Source organism: Gopherus evgoodei, chromosome 2 (assembly GCF_007399415.2).
Source record: "Gopherus evgoodei ecotype Sinaloan lineage chromosome 2, rGopEvg1_v1.p, whole genome shotgun sequence".
NCBI lineage: Eukaryota > Metazoa > Chordata > Testudines > Testudinidae > Gopherus > Gopherus evgoodei.
In genome coordinates this window covers 174,893,747-174,920,497 of record NC_044323.1, presented here as the reverse complement: position 1 = coordinate 174,920,497, position 26,751 = coordinate 174,893,747, and the positions used below count along the sequence as shown (strand labels likewise).

General features: G+C 42.9%; 1 protein-coding gene across 7 annotated transcripts in view; it reads left to right on the top strand.

Annotated features, from left to right (window-relative positions):
- ECI2 (enoyl-CoA delta isomerase 2) overlaps positions 1-26,751 on the top strand; it is an 80,423-nt gene that overhangs the window by 24,732 nt on the left and 28,940 nt on the right. The window contains exon 1 of one of the 7 annotated variants that reach the window (XM_030552328.1): positions 26,293-26,335. The exons of 5 other annotated variants lie outside the window; for them this stretch is intronic. In XM_030552328.1, the coding sequence (XP_030408188.1) occupies positions 26,307-26,335 (29 nt within the window). In that variant the 5' untranslated portion in view covers positions 26,293-26,306. Of the gene's footprint in view, positions 1-26,292; positions 26,336-26,659; positions 26,731-26,751 lie in introns of those variants that run through there. One more of the 7 variants, XM_030552327.1, reaches the window with a different exon arrangement.

Genomic DNA, 26,751 nt, shown 5'->3' with positions numbered 1-26,751 from the left:
GCTTATTTTAAGATGGAAAAACCTTGAGGAACCATGGGTATACGCTTGTTCTCTATAAATAGTGGTTTAAATGTCCTTGTATAGTTCATATGTTGGGAGATAGTCCAGGCTCTCAAAATATCAATTTCTGAGCAAAGAATTTCAATTATATGTTCATCATTAGCAAAACAGTCCCATATAGAACAGTCAAATATAATTTTAATGAGGATTTGGGTTTGAGAATATGTACCAGGCAGAGAGAAAGCAGAAGAGATTGTGTAGGCAAGATTGTTCTTGGATTTTTATTTTACAAACTTTCAAACTCTATTCTTAGTTGAAGAACATGATTTTAATTACTCTAAACCAGTGCTTCTCAAAGTCAGGCCGCTTCTTGTTCAGGGAACGCCCCTGGTGGTCCGGACCGGTTTGTTTACCTGCCTCTTCCGCAGGTTCGGCGGATCGTGGCTCCTACTGGCTGCAGTTCACCGCTCCAGGCCAATAAGGGCTGCGGGAAGGGCTGCCAGCACATCCCTCGGCCTGCACCGATTCCCGCGGCCCTCATTGGCCTGGGACGGCAAACTGCAGCTAGTGGGAGCCGCGATCGGCCAAACCTGTGGATGCGGCAGGTAAACAGACTGTCCCGGACTGCCAGGGGCTTTCCCTCAACAAACATCAGACTGGCTTTGAGGAAGCACTTCTCTAAACTATATTATGAACATTGATAGGACCAATTATTTGATCAGCTGGCATGGGATGCGGGAGATTGTGGGTTATTTAAGAAGCTGTTGTTCTAAATATGCAACCATAATAAGGGTTTGTATAATACACTGGAGTTGGACCATGTAATTTCCAGCTAAAGCAGACATACCTGTACTTGCTTTGATTGAACTAGTACACTGAAAAAAGAGGTGTAGCCACATCAGTGTGGTGAGCAGGATGACCTGGCTTCCCCAAGTGTGATCCTAGGTAGATATACAGGTGGCTAGCGTCTCCTGCTGCTTGTGCTGCTGTGACTACACTTCTGTTTTTCACATGAGGTAGCTGAATCAGAGCAAGTGGGGTATAATTACACCTCCAGTGTCGACATTCCCTTAGTGGGAATGCAGGATGTAGATGAGAAGGGTGGAATCGGGCTCAAAGTGCTGTACTAATAGTCTGCATCCTTTATTCTCAGAATCTGTCTTAAAAACATACTTTCAAAACAAGTTTTAGAAATATCTGTTTCACTTTCTCCCAAGTGGTGAATGGTCTGTAAGCTGCTATTTTTGGATACTTCCAAGTAGGAGGCCCAGACTGATGTAGTTTAGGATTTGAGAGTCAGACAGTCATGCTGTTTGTTAGCCCATGCAATCTCTCTGACCATTGTGAGGTTGCTCATCTGTAACAAAGGACACAAGTTGATCGAAGGAATGCAGTTGTCATTTGCATTATTAGCAAATGAGCTGGGGGGAGACTTTGAGTTTAATTGTTTCTGGTGTTTTAGCTTTTTTAAAACTAATGCAATTAATTTGCTTAAAAAAAACCTGACGTCAGTTTTGTCTTCTTATTAGTTTCTCTTTCTTTCTCCTGACTGCTATTCATTCTTCTCCTCCATTTTCTTTTTCCTGGATTGTTTTCCTTAATTACAAGGAATAGTATGAAGTAGGTATATTTATTTCACATACCAATATTTTGTGCCCAAGTATTATATTAGAATGTGAATTGCAGGTGGTTTTCAGTCTCTTCTGAATATTCACTGTGCCTCCTCTGTGTGTTGCTGTCTCTTTGCTTTTGTATGTGTGTGCGCATTTATCTTGAATTTAAAAAAAACCAAACCATTTGATCATGCATTCACTGGGGTTTTGCATTTTGCAAGTCATTCTGTACATTAGATTGCAGCTCCCTATATAATAGTTATTGTCAGAAATGCAGAATGGTGATGGTGGATAGACACAGTGGAGGACAGAAGAGTCTATAACCATGGATACGACGCACTCCCTCACAGAATTTGGAATTGAACCTAGGAGTCCTCAGCTACATTTCTTTGCTGTCAACAAATAGCAGTGAATCGCAATAGCAAATTAGGCATCTCCCCCTCTTTCCCAGTGATTAGTGTTCAGAAGATAATGATCTCCTATTGCTGCCATTTACTCTGTTAGTACAAATGGTAGAAGATTGTGTGCTATGGATCTAAAGGTCCAAATGGACCTGCTTATGACCAGAGTTGAGGGTAAATATGGCTACATGAGGTAGAATTCCTAGGTTGTGTTGTGTTGTGTTGTTTTTTGTTTTGTTTTAAATCTCTCTGGGTGTGTGTGTGTGTGTTTTTTTTATTGTTTTTTAAACTAGGAAAGTACATACGAAAAAGTATGTTTTTAATGATAGTAAGGTTGCAAAGTGAAGCATTCAGAAGTTAGGAAATGCCAAAATTAAGGGTGCCTCTGCATCTTTAATGTTACCCTCTTGGGCATATGCATTATGATATAGTCTTTACTTATCACATACTATTTTTTTCCAGAGGATACCTGTCTCATTTGTACATAAAATGGATGGTGCTTAGGAAATGAATCAGAGTTGTGTAGTGAAGTAAACTTTTGTCTGTAGGACCCCTGCCTCATTTGTTGCAGAAGATGGAAGAGGCAGGGGTCCTACGGAGACAGAGGATTGCTGGAAGAATACAAATAGTCTTATGGAAAAAGCAGCTGAGTACCACCCAGGAGAACTGGATTGTGTCCCTGCTTCTGCCACAAAGTGCTAGGCAAGTCAGTTAACTGCATCTCAGTTTTCACAGTTGGCCTGTGTGTGTCCCTCATTTTCTGGGTTCCCGCTGGGAGACACAAGACCAGATTTGCATATGCGCCGAGCACTTAGAACTTCAACTGAAGTTGATTTGAGCTATGCTTTGAACATGTATAGTGCTGTAAAAATGCTAAATACTCTGAAAAGTCAGTCTTTGGATGTCTCAAGTTGGGCACCAAAATTTAGTGGATACTTTTGACCTTAATTTCGCGTCGATTCCACAGCTGTAAAATGGGGATAATAACACCACTTAATCCCACAGAAGATAAGAAGTGTTGTGTTGTGAAGATAAATGAATTAATGTTTGTGAACTACTCATACTATGAGAACATCAGAGAAACACTCGTGCAAATTTAATAATTTTGTATTCAGTGCAGGGTTTGGATGGTGTGCATTAAATAAAGCCTGGGGCCACACATTCAGTGTTGAGGATAAAAAGAAATATCAAATAGCTATCCATTCTCTAAATAAGGTGAGGAGTGTCATGGGGTGCATCACTCACCGCGGGACTGGCGCCTCCTCTTGGTCACTCTGAGGATTAGCTTGAGGCCAGCACCCACGTCTGTGGCTTGCGCACTGTCACTGCATCTGTCTGTAGCACCTCTCACAGCCTCAGGAGCCACAGCACCCTCTTTGTGACTCAGCCCTACAGCTGTGTCATCATCTGTGTGCCTTCCACTTCCAGGGGTTAGTGCAGGAGTTGGCAACCTTTCAGAAGTGGTGTGCCGAGTCTTCATTTATTCACTCTAATTTAAGGTTTCGCGTGCCAGTAATACATTTCAACGTTTTTAGAAGGTCTCTTTCTTAAAGTCTGTGATATATAACTAAACTGTTGTTGTATGTAAAGTAAATAAGGCTTTTAAAATGTTTAAGAAGCTTCATTTAAAATTAAATTAAAATGCAGAGCCCCCCGGACTGGTGGTCAGGACCCAGGCAGTGTGAGTGCCACTGAAAATCAGCTCACGTGCCAACTTCGGCATCTGTGCCATAGGTTGCCTACCCCTGGGTTAGTGTCTGACTCCAATAATCATGCCACTTTTTCAGTGTTGAATGGGGGGAAGAGGGACCCTGCCCCACCCACTACTCTGGGTCACAGCCCAGAGACCCTGTGAATAGCAGCCTCCTGCTGTGATTCCCCAGGGCCCCAGCACCTTCTTCGCCCTTGCCTCAGGACACTCAGTTGCTCAGTTCCTGCAGTCTACCAGGAACTCTCTCTTGTTCCCCCGCTCCTTTTTTTTAGCCTGCTAGGGACACAGTCCTCATTGCCTAGGCTCCCAGCAGCAACTGATCCTGTTCTCCCCTGTGGTTCCTCTTATATGGGCCTGCTGGGCCTGGATTGGCTGTTCTTCACAGCTTCTCTACTATTGGCTGATTCCTGTGCAGCCTCCCTAGGATCTGTTCACCCTTTACATGCTGGTATGGGGTGGATGTCCCATCACAGGAGGGCTGGGGAAACAATAGTGTGTGAACATGTAATTTAAGACTGTATCATAATATACACAAGGGGGCTGAAAAGGTTGCATATTTACTTTTTGATTAATGGCAGCTGAACAGGGTGGCAACTTTTGACTGTAGACTTTGTTTGCAGGAAAACAGCACATGGTGAGAGATCTAGCCTCTTGGAGCTTCCACAAGCAAGAACTTGATTAGTAAACTTGTCTTTCCAGAAGGCAAGTCTTACTGTTGAAGGTGTAACATTAGTACATACTTGGGTCTGGAGGCCTTACTACATTGCTAAGGAACTACAGAGCTTCTCATTTGTAAGTCACCAGTTAGAGCTAGGCTAGGCTAGATTCAGTAGGAATTAAACATTGTTTCCATCTAATGGCTATTTGGAATCTATATGAGAAATTTGGCGGGTCTCAGTTCTCACTCCCACATCACAAACTCACTACCTTGCTTTGCACTAATTAGAATACTCAGCAGAAAAGCTGAGCCATGGAAACGGAACTGGCTCTGCCAATCTTAGGGCTTGTGTACACCACGCAGCTTTTAGCGACAAGGCTCTATCGACACAGCCATGTCAATAAAAGTCAGTATGTGTAAACGCTCTTTGTCAGTACTTTGTTGGCACTTTTGCCAACAAAATACTTCCAGCTCCGCAAGCAGCGTTAGCTTTGTCTGCAGGAGAATGCTCCTGCCGACAAAGCCATGTTCACACTGCCACTGTGTCTGCAGAACTTTTGTCTTTCACGCAAAAGCCCCTCCACAAAAGACAAAAGTTTTGTTGACAACTTCACAGTGTAGAAATACCCTTAGTAGGCCTTCTTCCTCCCACTACCCCCTCACACGTACTCCACCCATAAGAAATGACCCTTCTGATGTGTATGTGAAAAGCTTATTCTAATGCTGTCTTGTAAATAATAAACAGAGGACTCCATTCACCAAGGCAGTCAAGCCACTGCTTTTCACCAACTTTACATCCACATGATTTTTCTTATGCTGAAGTTTATAGTTACGTACAGATTACATGCAAATATGTAAATTGGCTCATTGAATAAGTTGCATAAAGTGTTACATGGAACTATACAACTTGGCACCTATGAATCTTCATTTTAGGGGGGATGAATGACAAAGAAAGACCCGCGTGATTTAAAGAGGCATGATTGCATTTGCTGTTACTATTTTGTTTTTATTAAGATTGATAAGCAGCAAACTTCAGTATAAAATTTGATGAATAAATGTGGAGCTAGAAGATGTCATTTTTAGTCACTTCTTCCTGTAATAGCAGCACTTAAAACAATTTTCTAATTTAAATGGGAGTCTCTTCAATAAGCTTAAATGTGCTCAATAAGCAAATTCATAAGCAAAGTAGTGAAACAGGTATTTTCAAATACATTATACAATTCTCTAAATATTTGTTTTGATCATGACCAGGGAAATACAAAGTTTGATCAGTAGAACATGAAAGTTCAGCTACTAAAATGTGCACCTTAATCAGTAAAATGTACAAACTCAGGAGCCTGCAGTATATAGCTAAATTAGGGAGGAGAGCGTCTTGCCCTGTAAAGTATAGTCATTCATGTAGCTTGCCCATTAAATTGTAAGTTTTTCTTACCAAGCTGTGTGAAAAATTAACTGAAGTATGCAGATTGAACATCTTAAGATATGGGGGGAAATTGAGAGCATGCAAATTCTGTGATCAGCAGGACTTCTGCCTTCATTTAACACAGCTCTCTAAGCAGGCTTCCTACAGGTAAACAATGTTGATTTAATGTAGCTGATTAATAATGAAAAATAATCAAATCCAGGTCAGAAAACATGCCTTGATAGCCCACAGATTTGCTTGTTACCATATCTGGGGACGGGGAAAGCAAAACATATATTAATTGTAAACGCATCATCAGGGATCTACAACCCATCCTGGACAATGATCCCACACTTTCACAGGCCTTGGGTGGCAGGCCAGTCCTCGCCCACAGGCAACCTGCCAACCTGAAACATATTCTCACCAGTAACTGCACACCGCACCATAGTAACTCTAGCTCAGGAACCAATCCATGCAACAAAGCTTGATGCCAACTCTGCCCACATATCTACACCAGCGACACCATCACAGGACCTAACCAGATCAGCCACACCATCACCGGTTCATTCACCTGCACGTCCACCAATGTAATATATGCCATCATATGCCAGCAATGCCCCTCTGCTATGTACATCGGCCAAACTGGACAGTCGCTACGGAAAAGGATAAACGGACACAAATCAGATATTAGGAATGGCAATATACAAAAACCTGTAGGAGAACACTTCAACCTCCCTGGCCACACTATAGCAGACCTTAAGGTGGCCATCCTGCAGCAAAAAAACTTCAGGACCAGACTTCAAAGAGAAACTGCTGAGCTTCAGTTCATCTGCAAATTTGACACCATCAGCTCGGGATTAAACAAAGACTGTGAATGGCTTGCCAATTACAAAACCAGTTTCTCCTCCCTTGGTTTTCACACCTCAACTGCTAGAACAGGGCCTCATCCTCCCTGATTGAACTACCTCATTATCTCTAGCTTGCCTGCATATATATATATATACGTGCCCCTGGAAATTTCCACTACATGCATCTGACGAAGTGGGTATTCACCTGTCATAAACAGATAGCTAAGGGTTAATGTCTCTTACACCTGGAAAGGAGTAACCTGAAACACCTGACCAGAGGACCAATCAGGAAACAAGACTTTTTCAAATCTGGGTGGAGGGAAGTTTGTGTCTGAGTTCTTTGTTGTGTTTTTTTTGTTTTGGGGTGCCCTCCGGTGTTTATCTTCTGAACTGCAGCTTCTCTGTTGCCTCCTGGGGTCTGCCTAGCAACAGTGCCTTTTTCCCTTTCTTCCTCTAGCTAATCTTTTAAATGTAAAGTAAACCAGAAAAACCACTTTATTTGCATGTATATTGTGCTGGTAATTGCCTCCTAATGGGAGTGCTATTGTCTGACAAAAGACCTGTTTGTCACAGCTTAATAGTTCCTTGCTTAATATGCAAGCTAGAAACTGCAAGAGAGAGCAGAGAAAAAAAAATTCTCTCTGGTTCCTTTTAAAACCAAACTGTTTCTCTCTGCTTAAAAGCCCCTAGCAGAGAAAAGAAAAATATAATATTCCTACTGGCTTCTGGATTCTATCTTTCCCACCTCTGCCACCATGTCATAACCTATTCCCAGATTTGGACCTTAGCGTCCAAAATATGGGGGCTAGCATGAAAACCTCCAAGCTTAGTTACCAGCTTGGACCTGGTAAAGCTGCCACCACCCAAAAAATTAGTGTGTTTTGGGGCACTCTGGTCCCCCTGAAAAACCTTCCCTGGGGACCCCAAGACCCAAATTCCTTGAGTCTCACAACAGAGGGGAATAAACCATTTCCCTTCCCTTCTCCCTTCCAGGTATTCCCTCCCTGGGTTCCTGGAGAGATAAACAGAAGCAAACTCCGTGAATCTAAACAGAGGGATTCCACCATCCCCGTTTCCAGCCTTGGAAAACAGAAGTACAGAGAGCTAAACTCTTTTCCCCCCCTCACCCAGAGGGAATGCAAAGTCGGGCTAGTAAATCTAACACACACAGATTTCCCCCTGACTTCTTCCTCCCACCAATTCCCTGGTGAGCTACAGACTCAATTCCCTGGAGTTCCCCACTAAAAAAAAACTCCAACAGGTCTTAAAGGAAAGCTTTATATAAAAAGAAAGAAAAAATACATAAAAATGGTCTCTCTGTATTAAGGTGACAAATACAGGGTCAATTGCTTAAAAGAAATATGAATAAACAGCCTTATTCAAAAAGATCACAATTCAAAACACTCCAGCAACTACACACATGTAAATACAAAAAAAAAAAATCTCTTTGTACTTACAACTGGGAAACAGAAGATTAGAAAGGCAGAAGACAGAAATCCTCTCATAGCCGAGAGAGAGTACAGGCAGAAGACAAAAAAAAACAAACCAAAGAACTCGGACACAAGCTTCCCTCCACCCAGATATGAAAAAGTCCTGTTTCCTGATTGGTCCTCTGGTCAGGTGTTTCAGGTTACTCCTTTCCAGGTGTAAGAGACATTAACCCTTAGCTATCTGTTTATGACATCACCTACGAAAGCTCATGCTCCAAAACGTCTGTTAGTCTATAAGGTGCCACAGGATTCTTTACTGCTTTTACAGATCCAGACTAACACGGCTACCCCTCTGATAGTTGTAAACAGTTTAAGATCTTAAATTGGAAACTAAACATAAATAGCATGAAAAATTACTATCCACTTTATTTTAGTTAGAGACCATCTCCGATTACATAATGTACAAAACACTTGGACAATTTATCTTCTCAAGGAGTTATCAAAGAAACTGAAAGGAGAAAAAAAGGCTTTCAAAGAGGATGGGGAGTATTGGAACATTGGGAGTGGGAGGCTGTTCTAAACAGAGCAGCATGAAAGAAATTGCTGCTTCTTCTTTTTCATTTATGCTGCTTTTCCTGGTGAGGGTTGCGGTGGCAGCATGGAGAGTAGGAAGGACCAGACCTCCCTTTCCTCTGCAACAGGTTCCAGGTCCTAAGGGCTTCCCCAGCATTCACAGGCCTGTTGGGAGATATTATCTATCCAACGTGTCCTGGGTCGGCCTCAGGACCTCCTCCCAATGGGATGTAATTGGTAGAGTTCCAAAGGTAGACTCCTAGGAGGCATCCTTATTAGGTGCCTGAACCACCTCAGCTGGCTCCGCTCTATCCGGAGGAGTAGTAGCCCTACTTCGAGGCCCTCCCAAATACCCGAGTCCTTCATCCTGTCTTGGGGAATAAGCCCAGCCACCTTGCAGAGAAATCTCATTTCCACCATTTGTACCTGTGATCTCGTCATTTTGGTCATTACCCAAATTTCATGACCATAGGCGAGTATAGGGACATAGATCAACCTGTACACCTAAAGCTTCGTATGAGAACTGGGCTCCTGCTTTACCACCATGGATTGGTATAGTGCCTGCATCACTGGCACACCAGTTAGCCCATCAATCCCACACTCCTGCTTACCATCACTCGTGAACAAGATGCCTAGATACTTGAACTCTTCCAGTAAGGGGAGCTGCTTCCCCCTCACCTGGAGAGAGCAGTGCACTTTCTTCTGGGAGAGGGCCATGACCTCTGATCTGGAGATGCTGATTCTCATCCCAACTCTTCACACTTGGCAGCGAAATGTCCGAGTGCACCTCAGAGATTACAGTCTGAAGAAGTAAGAAGGACATCATCATCTGCAAAAAGCAGAGGTGGCCACCTTCGAGTCCCTGTACCAGATGCACTCCACAGCTTGGCTGTGTCTTGATATCCTGTCCATGAAAATTATGTACAGAAGTGGGGACAAGATGCATCCTAGGTGAAGTCCAACACTCACCTTGAATGAACTCACTGCAAAGAATACAAACACAACTCTCACTTGGAGAATAGAGGGACCTGATGGCATACAAAACGGCACTGGCACCTCATACTCCCTCAGCATTTCCCACAAGACATCTCAGGGAATGCAGTCATATGCCTTCTCCAGGCCTACAAAACAGAGGGAGACCGGATTAGCAAATTCCCACGACCTCTCGAGTATCTGCAAGTGAGCAAAGAGCTGGTCCATTGTTCCATGGCTGGGATGGAATCCACATTGTTCCTCCTGAATCCAGGTTCAACTAACGGGTGTAACCTCCTTTCCAGCACCCTGGCATAGGCTTTGCTGGGGAGGCTGAGGAATGTCATCCTCCAATAGTTGGAACACACCCTCTGGTCTCCTTTCTTAATGCTTAGGACCACCACGCTGGTTTGCCAGTCCAGAGGTACTGCACCTGCCTTCCACGCAAGATTGAAGAGGTGAGTAAACCACAACACTCCAGTGTTGTCCAGTAATTTCATCATCTCCGGACAAATCTCGTCCACCACTGCTGACTTACCACTACGAAAGCACTTTACCACCATAGTGACCTCAACAACAGTAATAGATCCAATCTCACTGGAGGTTTCCAGTGCTGCCTCCTGAAAGGAGGGCGTGTCTACTGGGTTAAGAAGTTCCTCACAGTGCTCCTTCCACCTCTCAACAGTCTCCTCAGTCTAAGTCAGTGTTTCATCACCCTTGCTGAGAACAGCCTGTCTGGCCGACCCCCTCCTAAGGTGATGAACAGTTTGCTAGAACACCTTTTTGAGACCATTCAATAGTCATTCTCCATGATCTTTCCAAACTCCACCCAAGCCCAGCCTTTCGCTTCAATGACCACCTCAGCCCCCTTAGCCAGCTGGTATCTCTCTGCTGTATCAGGAGTCCAGTTTTTGAGCATTTCTCTGCAGGCCGCCTTCTTCATCTTGACAGCTCCCCTCGCCACTGGTGCTTAGTGTTAGAAAGAAATTGCCTTTAAAACAAAAAAAAAAGATTTCAAACTTATGCCACCTACTACCTGAGTAAGTAGACCATTGGTGTAGAAAGTATCATATTCTTTCTCCCTGTCTTTTTTCCTGCCCTTTTACATGATTATGCATATTAGGATACTGTTGTTCCAGATGCTCATGTTGTCTGTAGGCCGCATTTGCTTTCTCCTTATGTTATTTCTTGTCCTGCCCCTTGCACTGCCTAAATAGGGCTGGTATAGTTTATTCCTTCATAGAAGAAGAAAAGGGAGGGAGGGAGGGAAAGGGAAACCAACAACAACCCTAATATTAACTTTAAAAAAAATGAAGACCAGGCTTAATCCTCCAAAGAATGTAAATTCATCCTGCCTCTGATTTTAAAATGAAGATCAGCAAGGAGTCAAGTGACACATGAGATGCATTTTAATATGATTGCAAATAGACTTTTTAGGTAGCTAATTTGCATATGTGTGTCCTGATCCTGCAAAGAAGCGTGTGTGTGTGTGTGTGTGTGTGTGTTTCTGCAGAACCATGGACGTAGTGTGGCTTTTATGACTAACAGTGTCTTCCAGAAAGCTTTAAAGAATCCTAAAACAATTTGTTGGACAACAACAAATAACTTGCTGCTGGTGTGTGTGATAGGTTGGATCACAGAAACCCTCTTGAGGCTGCCAACTGATGTCCTGAGACAACCCCTGAGCCCGCTTTCCCTGCCAGCTTGGGAGTTCAGTGCCCTGCCTGGTTTGAGCCAGACCCTCTCGTCTGCTGCAAACCCAGACCCAGGTCTGAACCACGTCCCCCAACAGCTGCAGGTTTAAACTGAAAGCAGTTTAAGAAGTGTTCCTGTCTTTAACACTCAGATGCCAACTCCCAATGGGCTCCAAACCCCAAATAAATCCATAAAGCTTATACAGGGTAAACTCCTAAATTGTTCGCCCTCTATAACACTGAGAGAGAGAGATGCACAGCTGTTTGCTCCTCCCTACCCCTGGTATTAATGCATACTCTGGGCTAAATAATAAGTGAAAAGTGATTTTATTAAATACAAAAAGTAGGATTTAAGTGGTTCCATGTAGTAACAGACAGAACAAAGTGAATTAGCAAGCAAAATAAAATAAAACAAAACACGCAAGTCTGTGCCTAATACAGTAAGAAAACTGAATACAGATAATCTTCCCTTCAGATATTTCAGTAAGCATCTATCACAGACTGGATACCTTCCTAGTTTGGGCACAATCCTTTCCACTGGTACAGCCCTTGTTCCAGCTCAGGTGGTAACATGATCACTGGGCAGCAAGATTTGCCTACTGTCATTTGAATATTTAGCCTAACAATTCTGCAGCAGTGCACTACAGAAGGAGACAAATAGTTAAAATCTGTTAGTGAGGCCAAACTATGGTAGATTTTTTGCAACGGTACTAACATTAATTTATCTTAACTAAACTGTTACATTCTGTTCCACTGGATCTGCAAGTTTGCAAAAAATTTGTTTATGTTTGCATGCTAAAACAAAAAGTGAAGGCCATATTACGGACCTACTGTCCAGACAAAAAAAATTAATAAATTAGATCCATATGGAAGCACAGGAGAATATGCTGTTTGTGTGTATATCTATAGGAAATAATTGTCCTGTAACAGTTAAAAATCAAATGAAAACAATGAAAAACAAAACAGCGATCTCATCAACTCTGTAGCTGAACTGGCCTTTTATAACTGACAATTATTATATAGTTAGGTATCTGTTTTGGAACATGGATTGAAAAGTACCTTTCTGTTACAATTAATGAGCTTTGAAGCAGGTATTTATTGAAATTCATTGACAAAACTGAGAGAGTTATTTTTTTTAGTCCTAGATCTTTAGCTGGTTCTGAAATAGTTTTGCTATCCTAAAAAGCATCTGGTTATGTGATAAATGTTAACAGGAGGGTAGTTAGGATGTAAATGTGTTTTTAAAACTGAAGGGTAGGAAAAGAGAGGTGAATTCACAAGACTTCAGCATCTGGAATAATTTTCACGACCATTTTAGTTAAAGTTGTTGAAAGGAAGTTTAATGGAACTGAACTGGATGCACTGAGGTTTTTGGGGGCTTTTTTTAATGTATGTAAATTAACCCAGTGTAGACATGTAATTGAGATTTGCTTTCTAAAATGATATGACAATATTTTTTTTTCCTATCTACATTAGTAATCAAGCCATTTTCAATACCAGTTCAGGGATATTGTTGCCATGAAAACCATTTTCATCAATGGTTCAGATTTCTAGCATAAGCAGTATTTGAAGAGTGTCAAATTCAAATATATACTCGCACAAACCTCTAGCTGGGTGTTGAGTTACAAGTAGATGACAGGACACTATTACCTAGCAACTTGTCAGAGTTGGCTCTTCCAAATCTTTTTGTGGCAACAATATTCTATTATTCTACCAATTTTCATGTTTGTAATTTTTTCATGCAAATAATTTTTAAAGTATCTACATTCAGAAACTCTGCAACTTGCCTAAAGTGCATCTTATAAAAGAAATAACAGAATATCCTTTGCCTTTTAGTTTTAGTCAATAATATTCTCATTCTTTTCCAGTTCACTTTGAATTGTGGGGATACAAAGTGATGAAGGGAATAATTACAGTTTCCTTTGCAACAGCTGTGATTAAAGAATATTAATAAATGCACATTATATATGATAGTCCCATTTTGACTCTAATACTAACCTATATCTCAATCTTTATTAACTATTCTTTGGATCTGAAAACTATCAAATGCAGCTGATCAATTCACCCTTAAAAATGGTGAAGCTGCACTTTGGTCTGCCAAGAGATACGTCATTATATTGTGTATTTTACATGCTAAGACAGTATAATAGTGTAAAATGTTAAGGGACCATGGGTATAGGAGACCTAAATATCAGTTAGAAGAAATATTAAACCTTAGGATCCCCCATAGTCTTTATCTTCTAACTCATACAAAAACTACAATGTACTGTGTCTTCTCTAGGATTTTACCACAAGCTGTCATAACCTTAGTCCCAGATTTGGACCTTAGCGTCCAAAATATGGGGTCAAGTATCAGAGGGTAGCCGTGTTAGTCTGGATCTGTAAAAGCAGCAAAGAATCCTGTGGCACCTTATAGACTAACAGACGTTTTGGAGCATGAGCTTTCGTGGGTGAATACCCACTTCCTCACATGCATCTGAGGAAGTGGGTATTCACCCACGAAAGCTCATGCTGTTAGTCTATAAGGTGCCACAGGATTCTTTGCTGCTTTTACAAAATATGGGGGTTAGCATGAAAACCTCCAAGCTTAGCTACCAGCTTGGACCTGGTACTTGCTGCCACCACCCAAAAAATTAGAGTGTTTTGGGGCACTCTGGTCCCCCTGAAAAACCTTCCCTGGGGACCCCAAGACCCAAATCCCTTGAGTCTCACAACAAAGGGAAATAATCCTTTTTCCCTTCCCCCCTCCAGGTGCTCCTGGAGAGATACACAGACACAAGCTCTGTGAATCCAAACAGAGTGACTCCCCCTCTCTGTTCCCAGTCCTGGAACAAAAAGTACTTTCCTCTTCACCCAGAGGGAATGCAAAATCAGGCTAGCCAATTCAACACACACAGATCTCCCCTGATTTCTTCCTCCCACCAACTCCCTGGTGAGTACAGACTCAATTTCCCTGAAGTAAAGAAAAACTCCAACAGGTCTTAAAAGAAAGCTTTATATAAAAAAGAAAGAAAAAATGCATACAAATGGTCTCTCTGTGTTAAGGTGACACAACACAGGGTCGATTGCTTAAAAGAATATTGAATAAACAGCCTTATTCAAAAAGAATACAAATCAAAGCACTCCAGCACTTATATTCATGCCACCGCTGCCACCATGTCATAACCTTAGTCCCAGATTTGGACCTTAGCGTCCAAAATATGGGGGTTAGCATGAAAACCTCCAAGCTTAGCTACCAGCTTGGACCTGGTATTTGCTGCCACCACCCAAAAAAATTAGAGTGTTTTGGGGCACTCTGGTCCCCCTGAAAAACCTTCCCTGGGGACCCCAAGACCCAAATCCCTTGAGTCTCACAACAGAGGGAAATAATCCTTTTTCCCTTCCCCCCTCCAGGTGCTCCTGGAGAGATACACAGACACAAGCTCTGTGAATCCAAACAGAGTGACTCCCCCTCTCCGTTCCCAGTCCTGGAAACAAAAAGTACTTTCCTATTCCCCCAGAGGGAATGCAAAATCAGGCTAGCAAATTCAACACACACACAGATCTCCCCCCTGATTTCTTCCTCCCACCAATTCCCTGGTGAGTACAGACTCAATTTTCCTGAAATTTCGCAGTAAAGAAAACTTCAACAGGTCTTAAAAGAAAGCTTTATATAAAAAGAAAGAAAAAATATATACAAATGGTCTCTCTGTATTAAGGTGATGAATACAGGGTTAATTGCTTATAAGAATATTGAATAAACAGCCTTATTCAAAAAGAATACAAATCAAAGCACTCCAGCACTTATATTCATGCAAATACCAAAGAAAAGAAACCATATAACTTACTATCTGATCTCTTTGTCCTTACTTTAGAAACAGAAGACTAGAAAGTAGAAACTACTTCTCCAAAGCTCAGAGAAAGCAGGCAGGCAGAAAACTCAGACACAAACTTCCCTCCACCCAAAGTTGAAAAAATCCGGTTTCCTGATTGGTCCTCTGGTCAGGTGCTTCAGGTGAAAGAGACATTAACCCTTAGCTATCTGTTTATGACACAAGCACATTAAAATTAGCTACTAAGCGTTAAGAACACACCTTTTTTTTTAAATATAGTGAAGACGAGGTCTTTGTCTTATGTGATGCTAGTCACTGAAAAGCTATGTCAATCACTTAGCAATGGTTAAACGTTCCCTCCTTCCACACATCACCATTGTGCGAAAGCTATACTGTATATTGGTTGGTGAAGTCTAAAGGAACAGGGTTTGTCAGGGGCTTAGTACCAGTCAATGTCTCTGCTCCAGCCATCTTCTGATTAAGGGCACGTAATTTCATGAGTCTTTCATACTGACTGCATCCTAAAATGCTTTAGATAAACATAATAGCGGAAAGAATTTTAAGAGGGAGAGAAGAAGTGATTTCATAAGAGGTGGGAGAGTTGGGAAGGCAGGTACACAAGCAGGGGCGGCTCCAGGCACCAGCACGCCAAGCGCGTGCCTGGGGCGGCAAGCCACGGGGGGGCAGCCTGCTGGTCACCGTGAGGGCGGCAGGCAGGTTGCCTTTGGTGGCATGCCTGCGGAGGGTCCGCTGGTCCCGGGGCTTCGGCAGACCTCCCACAGGCGTGCCGCCGAAACCACGGGACCGGGGACCACACGCAGGCAAACCGCCGAAGGCAGCCTGCCTGCCATGCTTGGGGTGGCAAAATACCAAGAGCCGCCCCTGACAACCAGGCATTTTCAGACAGCAGGAGCTGCAGTGCAGAAGGTTCTCACACGTTCTGTAGCCACCCTACATTTTCTAGTACAAGACAAGAAATTCACAAGATGGCTACGAACCAACAAATCAGCTGGATAAATGCTGCTTTTTAACATAATGGCTCTCCTGCTGAAATCTTTTCAATAGGATGTTTTGACTGATTGCTATGTAACTTAAACTTGCATAGCTCTATGATGGGGAGTGCAAACCTCACGTTGGACAAGAAGGGCTTAACAAGAGCCTGTGGGATCAGTCAGCCATGTCCTGCCACACCTGCAGTAGGTGTCAGGTCTAGAGGGTGGAGGTGAAAGGGGAGAACCCAGGTCAGTTGGTGGCTAACTAGGAAGGGAAGCAGATTTTCAGCTCTCACTTGGTAAGAGAAGCCTGACTGGAGCCAGGAAGCTGAGTAAGACTGCAGGCTGTCAGAGCCTCCCTGAGAGAAGCTTGATCTGAAGCAGGGAGTCCAGAGGAGTGTTAGCTAGAAAAACAGATTGAATAGAAGGGCTGCCTCCAGCCAGGAATTGAAACGGTCAGTTCTCCTTTCTGGTTTTGTTCTATTTGTTTTGTAATTTAGATACCCCCAAAACAGAGGAACTTTGATGTGACTTAGTCCTGACAGCATCAGACCATGTGCGAGGTGGCTGCTGCGTATGACTACTGACGAACTGTAGGGAAAGCAAAGAGGATGAGTAGGGCTCTGACAAGCCACAAGTGAGTGGTGTGGAGGTCAACCTTATCAGAGGCTGAAAAGAGGCACTCCTTTCAATTTGAGAATATACTGACAGGATTGTCCAGCAGGCATGCTAATCTTCTGATAAGATTATCTACAATGAGATTATGCACTACAATATCCAGCTGTGAATTTACCCTCCTAGAAGAAATAGAGTGGCTCCCTTTAAAACAAAACCAAACCTGAGAAGGGTGGATGAGGGGAAGAACTAGTGTCTAATTGGTTAATCTCTCGAGCTCTTGTGGTGAGGCCCTTTCATTTTAGATGGTGCTGTTATGTCTGCTCAATATTGGGTCTCCAATAAATATTGTAATAGGCCTCCCCCCTACTGCTGAGTGGCTCGTGGGCGTGTTAGAGACTGGCTGGGAGAACAAAAAATGTAACAAAGTGTTATTTTCCTGGATGACGCTGTTTGTTGTTGCAAGGACAGTGTGTACAGCATGTCTATTGCTAAACAAAAATATACTTCAGAGCTATTGTAAATGTATTGAATGTACAAAATTCTGCAGGCGGATAGTGAAAGGCTTTAGCAAAACTGTTTAGCCTGCCAGGAAAGTTGCATATTAAAGGCACAGTTAATGATTTGTTCATAGTCATTTGTCACTTTTTACAAGTGGTTATCAACCTTTTAATCCATTTTTTTAAATCCTTTTGTTAGAGCTTCACTTGATTACTCATGAGGCCTTAGAAAATTAAAGTGAAATCAGTTTCTCAGATTGAGTCTGCCTTTCCATGTAAGCCATTTATTTTATTTTATTTTCCTGTTGGAATAGTTTTATTTTAAATCCTGAGTCTAATCTCTAGCATCCCTTCCTTTTCTGAATTGATTGCTGCATTAGGGCAGCCACCCAGCACTCCTTCTCATCCCCTAAACTCAGGCTATGGCTACACTAGAGAGTTCTACATTAGAGAATCTACTGTACTGCTCTAAGCTGACAGGAGAGAGCTCTCTTGTCAATTTAATTAATCCACCCCAATGAGTGGTGACAGCTGTGTCAGCAGGAAAGCTTCTCCCATCAACATCGCACTGTTGACACCAGCAGTGCTTAGATCGGTGTAACTTATGTCACTTGGGGGGGTTATTCACACCCTGAGCGACATACACCAACATAAGTGGTAGTGTAACCTTAGGCCATGTCTACATCTAAAATTTTGCAGCGCTGGTTGTTACAGCTGTATTAGTACAGCTGTATAGGGCCAGCGCTGCAGAGTGGCCACACTTACAGCAACCAGCGCTGCAAGTGGTGTTAGATGTGGCCACACTGCACCGCTGTTGGGCGGCTTCAAGGGGGGTTCGGGGAACGCGAGAGCAAACCGGGAAAGGAGACCAGCTTCGCCGCGGTTTGCTCTCGCGTTCCCTGAACCACCCTGCAAACCGCAGGGAAGGAGACCTGCTTGCTCGGGGGTTCGGGGAACGAGAGAGCAAACCGGGAAAGGAGACCAGCTTCGCCGCGGTTTGCTCTCGCGTTCCCCGAACCACCCTGCAAACCGCAGGGAAGGAGACCTGCTTGCTCGGGGGTTCGGGGAACGAGAGAGCAAGCCGGGGAAGGAGACCAGCTTGATTACCAGAGGCTTCCTCAGGTATGCTGGGATACCTGCTTATTCCACGGAGGTCAAGAAAAGCGCTGGTAAGTGTCTATACTTGATTACCAGCGCTGGATCACCAGCGCTGGATCCTCTACACCCGAGACAAAACGGGAGTATGACCAGCGCTGCAAACAGGGAGTTGCAGCGCTGGTGGTGCCCTGCAGATGTGTACACCTCCTAAGTTGCAGCGCTGTAACTCCCTCACCAGCGCTGCAACTTTCTGATGTAGACAAGCCCTTAGTCTTTTTGTCTCTCCTGAGCAAACAAATTGATGCTGAGGTGGTGAGAGCATGATACTTCCCTTAGTTCCCTTTTCTTCTCCTCTGACCTCACAACAACTCCTAGAGCAAAGAGAGGAATCGGAGGGAAGAAACAAAGACATTTTAAAAAAATGCTCAACTCCTACAGCACTAGGAAGCATAACCCCTCATCACTGGTAGCTCTGCCAAGCAGGTATGAAGTAGGCCATGTTAGCAGCTTCTGAGATGCTCTATGTTCACGGTTCAGGTTCTGTACTAGCAGCAGGGAGAGTTGCTAGTATGGAACTCCCATGCAGATAATTATTCCTTTTTTTTTCAATTTGCCTGCAGTTTTTCAGTCAAGTATTTGCTCATGCTGTGGCAGGCCTTTTGAACACTCTCTGGACTGAGTTAACACCCTTGTAGCCTTTAGAAAATTACAATTCTGGTTGGCAGCCTGGAGTATTGGCATATTTTATGATGCATTGTCACAAACACAGTACAAGCGCAGCAGGAAAAGACTGAAAAAGTAGTTACCATATTATGAAGACTAGTTTCCCCACTTACTCACCAATGCCATGTGTTAAGAGATGCAGGGCAAAAGCTCAACGCAACTAACATACAAATGACTGTAGCACCTTGTCGCATTCAGCTTGGCAAGACAAAATGGAGATGCAGTTTGTAAGTGCTATATCTCTGAAATAGAATTTTTCTATTGCTACCAAAACTAAAAGCCCGTGGAACATGATCTGTCTTCAGGATTTTGGATTGTGTAAGGAAAAGACATTCTCTCAGAGAAAGAATGTGTATATGTTTGATGGTCTTATATTTGGTTTAATGGCAACTCTGAGATATTCAGTTGAAAAGAGAACGTATTATTGGGAAACAAAACCCTCCAGAGAAAGAGACTTGTGGAATAGAATCTTAATACACACTTTCTCCAAAATGTGTCTCCTGCTATCCAAATAACCAAATGGAGTTTGTTTATATACTTAATTTGCATAGCAGTTAAGTATTTGGGTATTTTCTAGAAAACAAAAAATTGAGTGACTGCTTCTTAGTACAGAATCAGTTGTCAGACTGCCTGTTCTAAACTGACTCAGAACTCAAAAAAACCCAAAACAAGCAAACAAAAAAACCAACCAGAAATAATTGGGGCTGTCCCTCTTATTTTTTTCTTAGGCCTTGGAAGTCTACTTGTTAGTTATTATAACTCTTCTATGAAGCAAGCTTCAATTAATGTCTCTGTAAATGTCCCTGAAAGCAGCATGCAATTTTTCTTCCCAAAAAGTAATTACATTATTCAAAGCATGGTAGATTAGAAACTTATGGGCTACCTAGGGTAGATTGTATGCCTTCTAGGACAGACATTGACCTTATACTCGTCACTGTTGTACTGTGCCACCACTTATACCTAGTCCCAGAAAGAGACTTTAAAACAAAGGTCAGAATACACATAGCTATTTGATAAGAGAAATATTCCCATTCGATTGTCGATCTCCTCCTCTTCCTCCTCTACGTAGCACATAACTAATAATTTGTACATAGGGCCCTACCAAACACACAGTTCATTTTGGTCAATTTCACGGTCATAGGATTTTCAAAATTGTAAATTTCATGCTTTCAGCTTTTTAAATCTGAAATTTCACAGTGTTGTAGTTATAGGAGTCCTGACCCAAAAAGGAGTTGGGGGAGAGGGGAGTTGCAAGGTTATTGTAGGGGGGGTTGCGGTACTGCTGCCTTTACTTCTGCACTGCTGCTGGTGGCAGTGCTGCCTTCATAGCTGGGCAGCTGGAGAGCGATGGCTGCTGGACAGAAGCCCAGTGCTGAAGGCAGAGCCGCCATCAGCAGCAGCGCAGAAGTAAGGATGGCATGGTATGGTATTGACACCCTTACTTCTGCACTGCTGCCTGCAGAGCTGGGTCCTCAGTCAGCAGCCACCACTCTCTGGCCATCCAGCTCTAAGGGCAGCAGCACAGAAGTAAGGGTGGCAATACCACACCTACTTCTGCACTGCTGCTGACAGGCCACTGCCTTCAAAGCTTGGTGACCAGCCAACAGCTGCTGCTCTCCAGCCACCCAACTCTGAAGGCAGTGCAGAAGTAAGGGTGGCAATACTGTGACCGCCCCCCTTGTGACCTTCCCCTCCATGGTCCCCTTTTGGGTCAGGATTCCCAATTTGAGAGACATTGCTCTCCCTTGAAATCTGTATACTATAGGGCAGTGGTTTCCAACCTTTTTATGCCCAAGATCACTTTTTGAATTTAAGGGCAACCCAGGATCTTCCCCAAGGCCCCACCCCTTCCCCAAAGCCCAGCCCTGCTCACTCCACCCCCCCCTCCGTTGCTTGCTTTCCCCCACCCTCACTCACTTTCACCAGGCTGGGGCAAAGGGTTAGGGTTTGGGAGGGGGAGCGGGATCTGGGCTGGGGCTGGAGGTTAACAGTATGGGAGAGGGCTTTGGGCTGAGCCTAGGGCTGGGGATGGGGGTGCAGGAGGGGCTCAGGGTTGGGTGCTGCCTCCCACTGGGCAGCACTTAGCTCGGTCAGCAGCGCAGCAAGGTTAAGGCAGGCTCCCTGCCTGCTGCGGCCCCATGCTGTTCCTGGAAGGGATCAACACACCCCTACGGCCCCTGGGAGCAGCAGGGGATCATGTGGCGCTACAGTTTCCCTTTCCCAGCCAATGGGAGCTGTGGGGGTGATGCTTGCAAGCAAGAGCAACATGTGTAGACCCCTCCCTGGGACCACAGGGTCATGCTGGCCACTTCCGGGAGCAGCGTGGCTGCAGATCGCAATCAGCTAGGAGAGTCCCAAGGATCGACAAGTCGATCACCACAGGTATAGAGTAAAAGCACACAAAAGACCAGATTTCACGGGGGGAAGGCCAGATTTCACGGTCCATGACACGGTTTTCATGGCCATTAATTTGTTAGGGCCCTAGTCATGCTACATAGTTTATTCTAAAGTAGTAGGTAAGTGGTAGAGGACTTATTGATCATCCTTAACATGGTATATGATGATAATACTGTATATCTAACCCACATGCTTGCATTGCAGCATTTAGTGGTGTAAATAAGGGAGGATACATAGTTTCTTGTTTTGGGAATACTCTCCGTGCCTGTAGACTTACCTAAGCTAGACAAGGTGACTCCACTGGATGGGCAAGAATCATCCAGAAATTGTGTGTTGCAGGCACTAGGCATGTATCATTAGCTGTTTGAAATTACTTGGGTGACTTCCATTCCAGGCAAGTAGCCTTGTAGGACACCATAAAGAGTCACCCTTGAGTGGAAAATCATAGAATTGTAGGCCTGGAGGGGCCTCAAGAAGGTCATCAAGTCCAGCCCCCTGTGCTCTGGCAAGACCAAGTGTTTGTCCAGCTTGTTTTTAAATGCTTCCTATGATGGAAGCCTATTCCAGAGCTTAACTACCCTTATAATTAGAAAGTTTTCCTTAATAGCTAACCTAAATCTCCTTTGCTGCAGATTAAGCCCCTTGCTTTTTGTTCTATCTTCAGTGGACATGGAGAACAATTCATCACCATCCTCTTTATAACATATTGGAAGACTTACGAGGTTGCATTCAGTTTTCTTTTCTCAGAACTAAACATGCCCAATTTTTTTAACCTGTCCTCAGAGGCCAGGTTTTTAAAACCTTTTTATCATTATTGTCAATCTTCTCTGAATTCTTTTCAAGTTGTCCAATCCTTCCTAAATTGTGGTGCCCAGAATTAGACACAGTACTCCAGCTGGGGTCTCACCAGTGCAAAGTAGAGTGGGATAGTTACCTCTTGTGTCTTTTATACAGTACTCCTTTTAATATATCCCAGAATCATATTAGCCTTTTTTGGGGGGGGGCAGCTGCATCACATTAACTCCTCATTCAGTTTGTGGTCCATTTATAACCCCCAGATCCTTTTCAGCAGTGTTACCACTTAGACAGTTACTCCCAATTTTGTATTTGTGTATTTGATTTTTTCCTTCCTATGTGAAGTACTTTTCACTTGTCTTTATTGAATTTCATCTTGTTAAATTCAGACCAGTTCTCCAATTTGTCAAGGTCGTTTTGAATTTTAAACACATCTTCGGAGGGCTTGCAATCCCTCCCAGCTTGGTGGCATCTGCATATTTTATAATCATCCTTTGTACTCCATTATCCAAGTCATTAATTAAAATATTTTCTAGTACCAGACTAAGGACTGACTCCTGTGGGACCACACTAGATAAACCCTCCCAGTTTGACAGTAAACCATTGATAACTGCTTTTTGAGTACAGTCTTTCAACCAGTTGTGCATCCAACTTAGAGTAATTTCATGTAGACCACATATTTAATGTTTCTGAGCAAATGGCCAGCCTGCTTTAAAAAACAAAAAAAACCCAAAAGTTAATATTTAAATATTTTATTAATGTTTTAGTTTTTAAACATCTAAAAATTCTTTACACCAATGTGAAGCTAGTTTTACATCATAATGGGAGGCTATTATTTTAAACAGCCTTCTACAAGGGGAGGGAAGGGCCTGCCATGCTGTTAGTGTGACAAGTAGTGTCAGTCATCAGCTAAATAGACAGATGCTACTAGCTGTAGAACTGATGTGAGCCCAATTAGAGGCTTTATGTTCAAATGTTTTCCAAGATAAAAGGCATTTGACAGAGATAGGTCAAAATGGGTGGGAAGATGGATAGATTATAAGAGATCGAGAGTGAGTATGAGGACTTCAGGTCTGAGACAAGGCACTATAGTTGAAGTAATTGTCAGCATGGATATTAAAGTTTCTCGCATTGATGCCCAAAGACAGTGATCTTTCATGTTGAGAAAATACAACTGGCCAAATGCAAATTGTATTTTGCAATAGTGCCAGTGAAAAATTACAGCTTTGTCTAGGTTGGTGAGTTCAAATCGTAGACTACTACTCTACTCTGCCTCATCCCACTTTGTTTCTACTGACTGGGCAGCCTCCATGGTAACTTATCTGCTTATTCAGCTGTGCTGAGATGTTGAGTCCATTGCTGCTGCATGAGAAAGTGAACTGTAATTGGGGGGAACTGACTATCAGCAGAAGCACAGTAGAGGCTGAAAACTTTAAACAAACAACAACACAGTTTTCTGTATGCTATAGTGGTGTTAAAAGATAAGAAGGAAGAGCGGAGGCAAGCGTTTTCCCTCCCTCCCTAGGGCTCACATTTACTCCATTGTGAGCAGGATTGAATTTTGCCATTGATTTCTACAGGTCACATAGTACCTCTATTCATCTTGAGTCGTATCTTGCTGACTTCAATAGGGTGAGAAAAAGTATATAAGATCTGGCCTGATGTTTCTGATTAGGTTCATTATTAAGTCTGCTTATATGCTTCAGATATTTTTATAACTAATTTTTTGTCTTCATTTGCATATTTTAAAAATATAGTATTTTACTGAAATCCTATAAAATACAGTAACAATCAGATCTTGAGAATTGATTGTGGCCATTGTAACAGGGCCAGCCACCTACTTACCACCCCCTAGTGGCCAGAGAACACTCTGGAGCAGGGGTTCCTAACGTGGTGCTGCGGGGGCATCTGAATGCACCCGCGTCCTGGCTGGCGGTTGAGCATCTGCCAAAATGCTGCCAAAATTCGGCGGCATTTCAGTGGATGCTCAACCACTGCCATGGTCCTTCGTCTGGCACCCGCCAGACGAAAAGTTGGGGACCACTGCTCTGGAGTGTCCTGCTACCAATTTCTCCCTTCTTCAGGGCCCCTTCAACTCCGCCTACCAGTAATTAAAACATTCCCCTCCTGGGGTCCCATTTATAGTCCTTGCATATTGTCCCTTCTGAAGTTCATTCATGCTCTCCTTTCAGGTAGGGAGTCCCCAGCCCTTTTTCCTAGAGCAATTCTAAGTCTCTTAGGCTTCACCTGGATAGAACTCAGCCTTTGGCTTCCAGGCTCCCAAACCCATCTCCCAGTCAGGGTCTGTAATAGGAGCTGGGGGCCCAGAACTCCCAGACTTTATCTGGCTGAAGCTCAGACTCTCAGCGCTCTGGTTCTGGTTTCCAGGCCCAAACCCTTCTGTCAGTCAGGGTCTGTCATAGTTCAATTGGCCTCAAGGTCTTCCCTGCAGGAGCTTTTCCCACAGTCTCTCTACCATTTTCCCAAGTTTCTCCCCTCTTCATTGTAGCCTCCTGCTGCTGTCTATAGGGCAATCACCCTGATCTCTCCCAAGTGTGTGTCATTCTGAGCAGGATTGGCTACCCTGGCAGTCCAACCCTTATGGGCGAGCTACCCTGTTACAACCACTTCTTCCCTCGAGAGAGACGGGGGGAGTAGGCACATAGTAGGGACCAAATCACAAATGGTCTACAGAAAATTGACATACAAGTGGGGGAGGAAAAGGTTTTAAAAAGTATAATGAAGGAATGGCACAAGGGGAAAGGAAGGAAAACAAAAGAAAGGATAGAAAGTGGTATAATAGTAATACAAGTCATCTGTCTACCTGGTAACTTTGAAGTGTTTGGGTAAGATAGGACTCAGTGTAACACTTGGGTGCCAGTGACTGTAGTGCTGAGTCTAGACCTATTGGAAGGAATCCTCCTGCTGTTCTTCAGTTATTTCTTTGCCATTCAACTGCCTTTTTCATACTTATTAAGGATCAAAATTTCTAACTTAACAAACCCAAAAGCTTATTTGATGCTGAATACATGTGTGGTACCTTGCAACAGAATCTCAAATACTCTTTTTTTTTTTTTCCCCCCTACCTAGCATTAGAAAGACTACATGACACACAGTTTAACAAATGCCGTGGTGTTGATTAGCTCGTATAAAAGGCTTGATTCTTTTTGCTTCCTGTGATGTGGTGGTTCTGATGTCAAATTGCATGACTTACTGGTGCTTTTTTTTTTAAACTCAGGCTTTTGGAGCCAATTATGAGTTATATCAATTTGTAATAACAGGCAAAGCTGAGTATCACCATTTTCCCCATGTAACTGATGAAGGGTATGTTGTCCCACCTACGCACAAACTCAGTGGCCCAAAAAAGAAAGAAATACCAGAAATTTAAAATTAAATAATGCCAACATTAATGATAGTGTCCCAGAAGGGCTGTAGCTAAATAGAAATTCTGACAGCCCTTATAAATTTTAGTACAAGATGACTCTAGAGCTTTATAACTGCATCTCATGGGGCACTATATCCAATGTTTTAATAGTATTCTTTGCATGCTTTGCCTGTAATTTTTTTCTGTCATGCTTAAAAACAAAATATCTTTTATATAAGATGGATATAGCAATCAAGGGAGTTGGATATTGCATTGTGCAACATCCTGGAAAGGCATTATTTCTAGATTTCTTTAAGATTCTGATGTCTGTGTATAGGAAAAAAGGGTGAGTTACTTGCTATGGATCTGATCTGCAAAAGAATGTTTTTGTAATGTAAGTACTAACAGAATGAATAGGTATAGTTTAAAAAAAATTAACAAGATAAGGAAACTGTTTCTATGTTTGTTTCATTTAAAATAAGATTGGAGAAGAAAACTGCTGCTTTTAACAAAGTAAAGTTTCAAAGCTATATTAAGTCAGTGTTTAGTTGTAAACTTTTGAAAGAATGGCCATAATGTTTTGTTCAGGGTTACCAATATTTCAGCGTTACAAATGACCTCCATTCCTCAGGTGTTCGTAACTGAGGTTCTACTGTATACACAGCGTTGAACACATTAACAATATATTCTCCAATCCAGCCAGAACAGATGGAATCAGTGGAGTTATGGATTTATAGGTAAAAACAAACATTTAATTTGCCACCAGTGCAACTGATCGGTATTTTGCAGCTTGACTGGCACCTGATCACATAACTTTCTCCTTCTGTCCCCTTTCTCTTCTGGCAGTGTCCTGGTTGATTCCTATCTCTGGCACTCTAGTTTATGTACAGGAAAGGATTAAGTACAGGCAGGTCTCATCTTACACAGGGGGTTCATTCCGTGGTTAGTGCGTAAAGCGAAAACTGCGTATAGTGAAACCCTCGTTGAGTGGAATGGTGGGCGGAATTGCCTGCACTACAGATGCAGTTTTTACATTGTTATTTTTTCCCCTCTTTTTGCAAACCATGCAAAGCTGAATTCGTGCATGTCAAATGCGCCTGAGATGCGACTTGCCTGTACTAGTTGTTCAAAGGTTAATTAGCTACAGTGATTT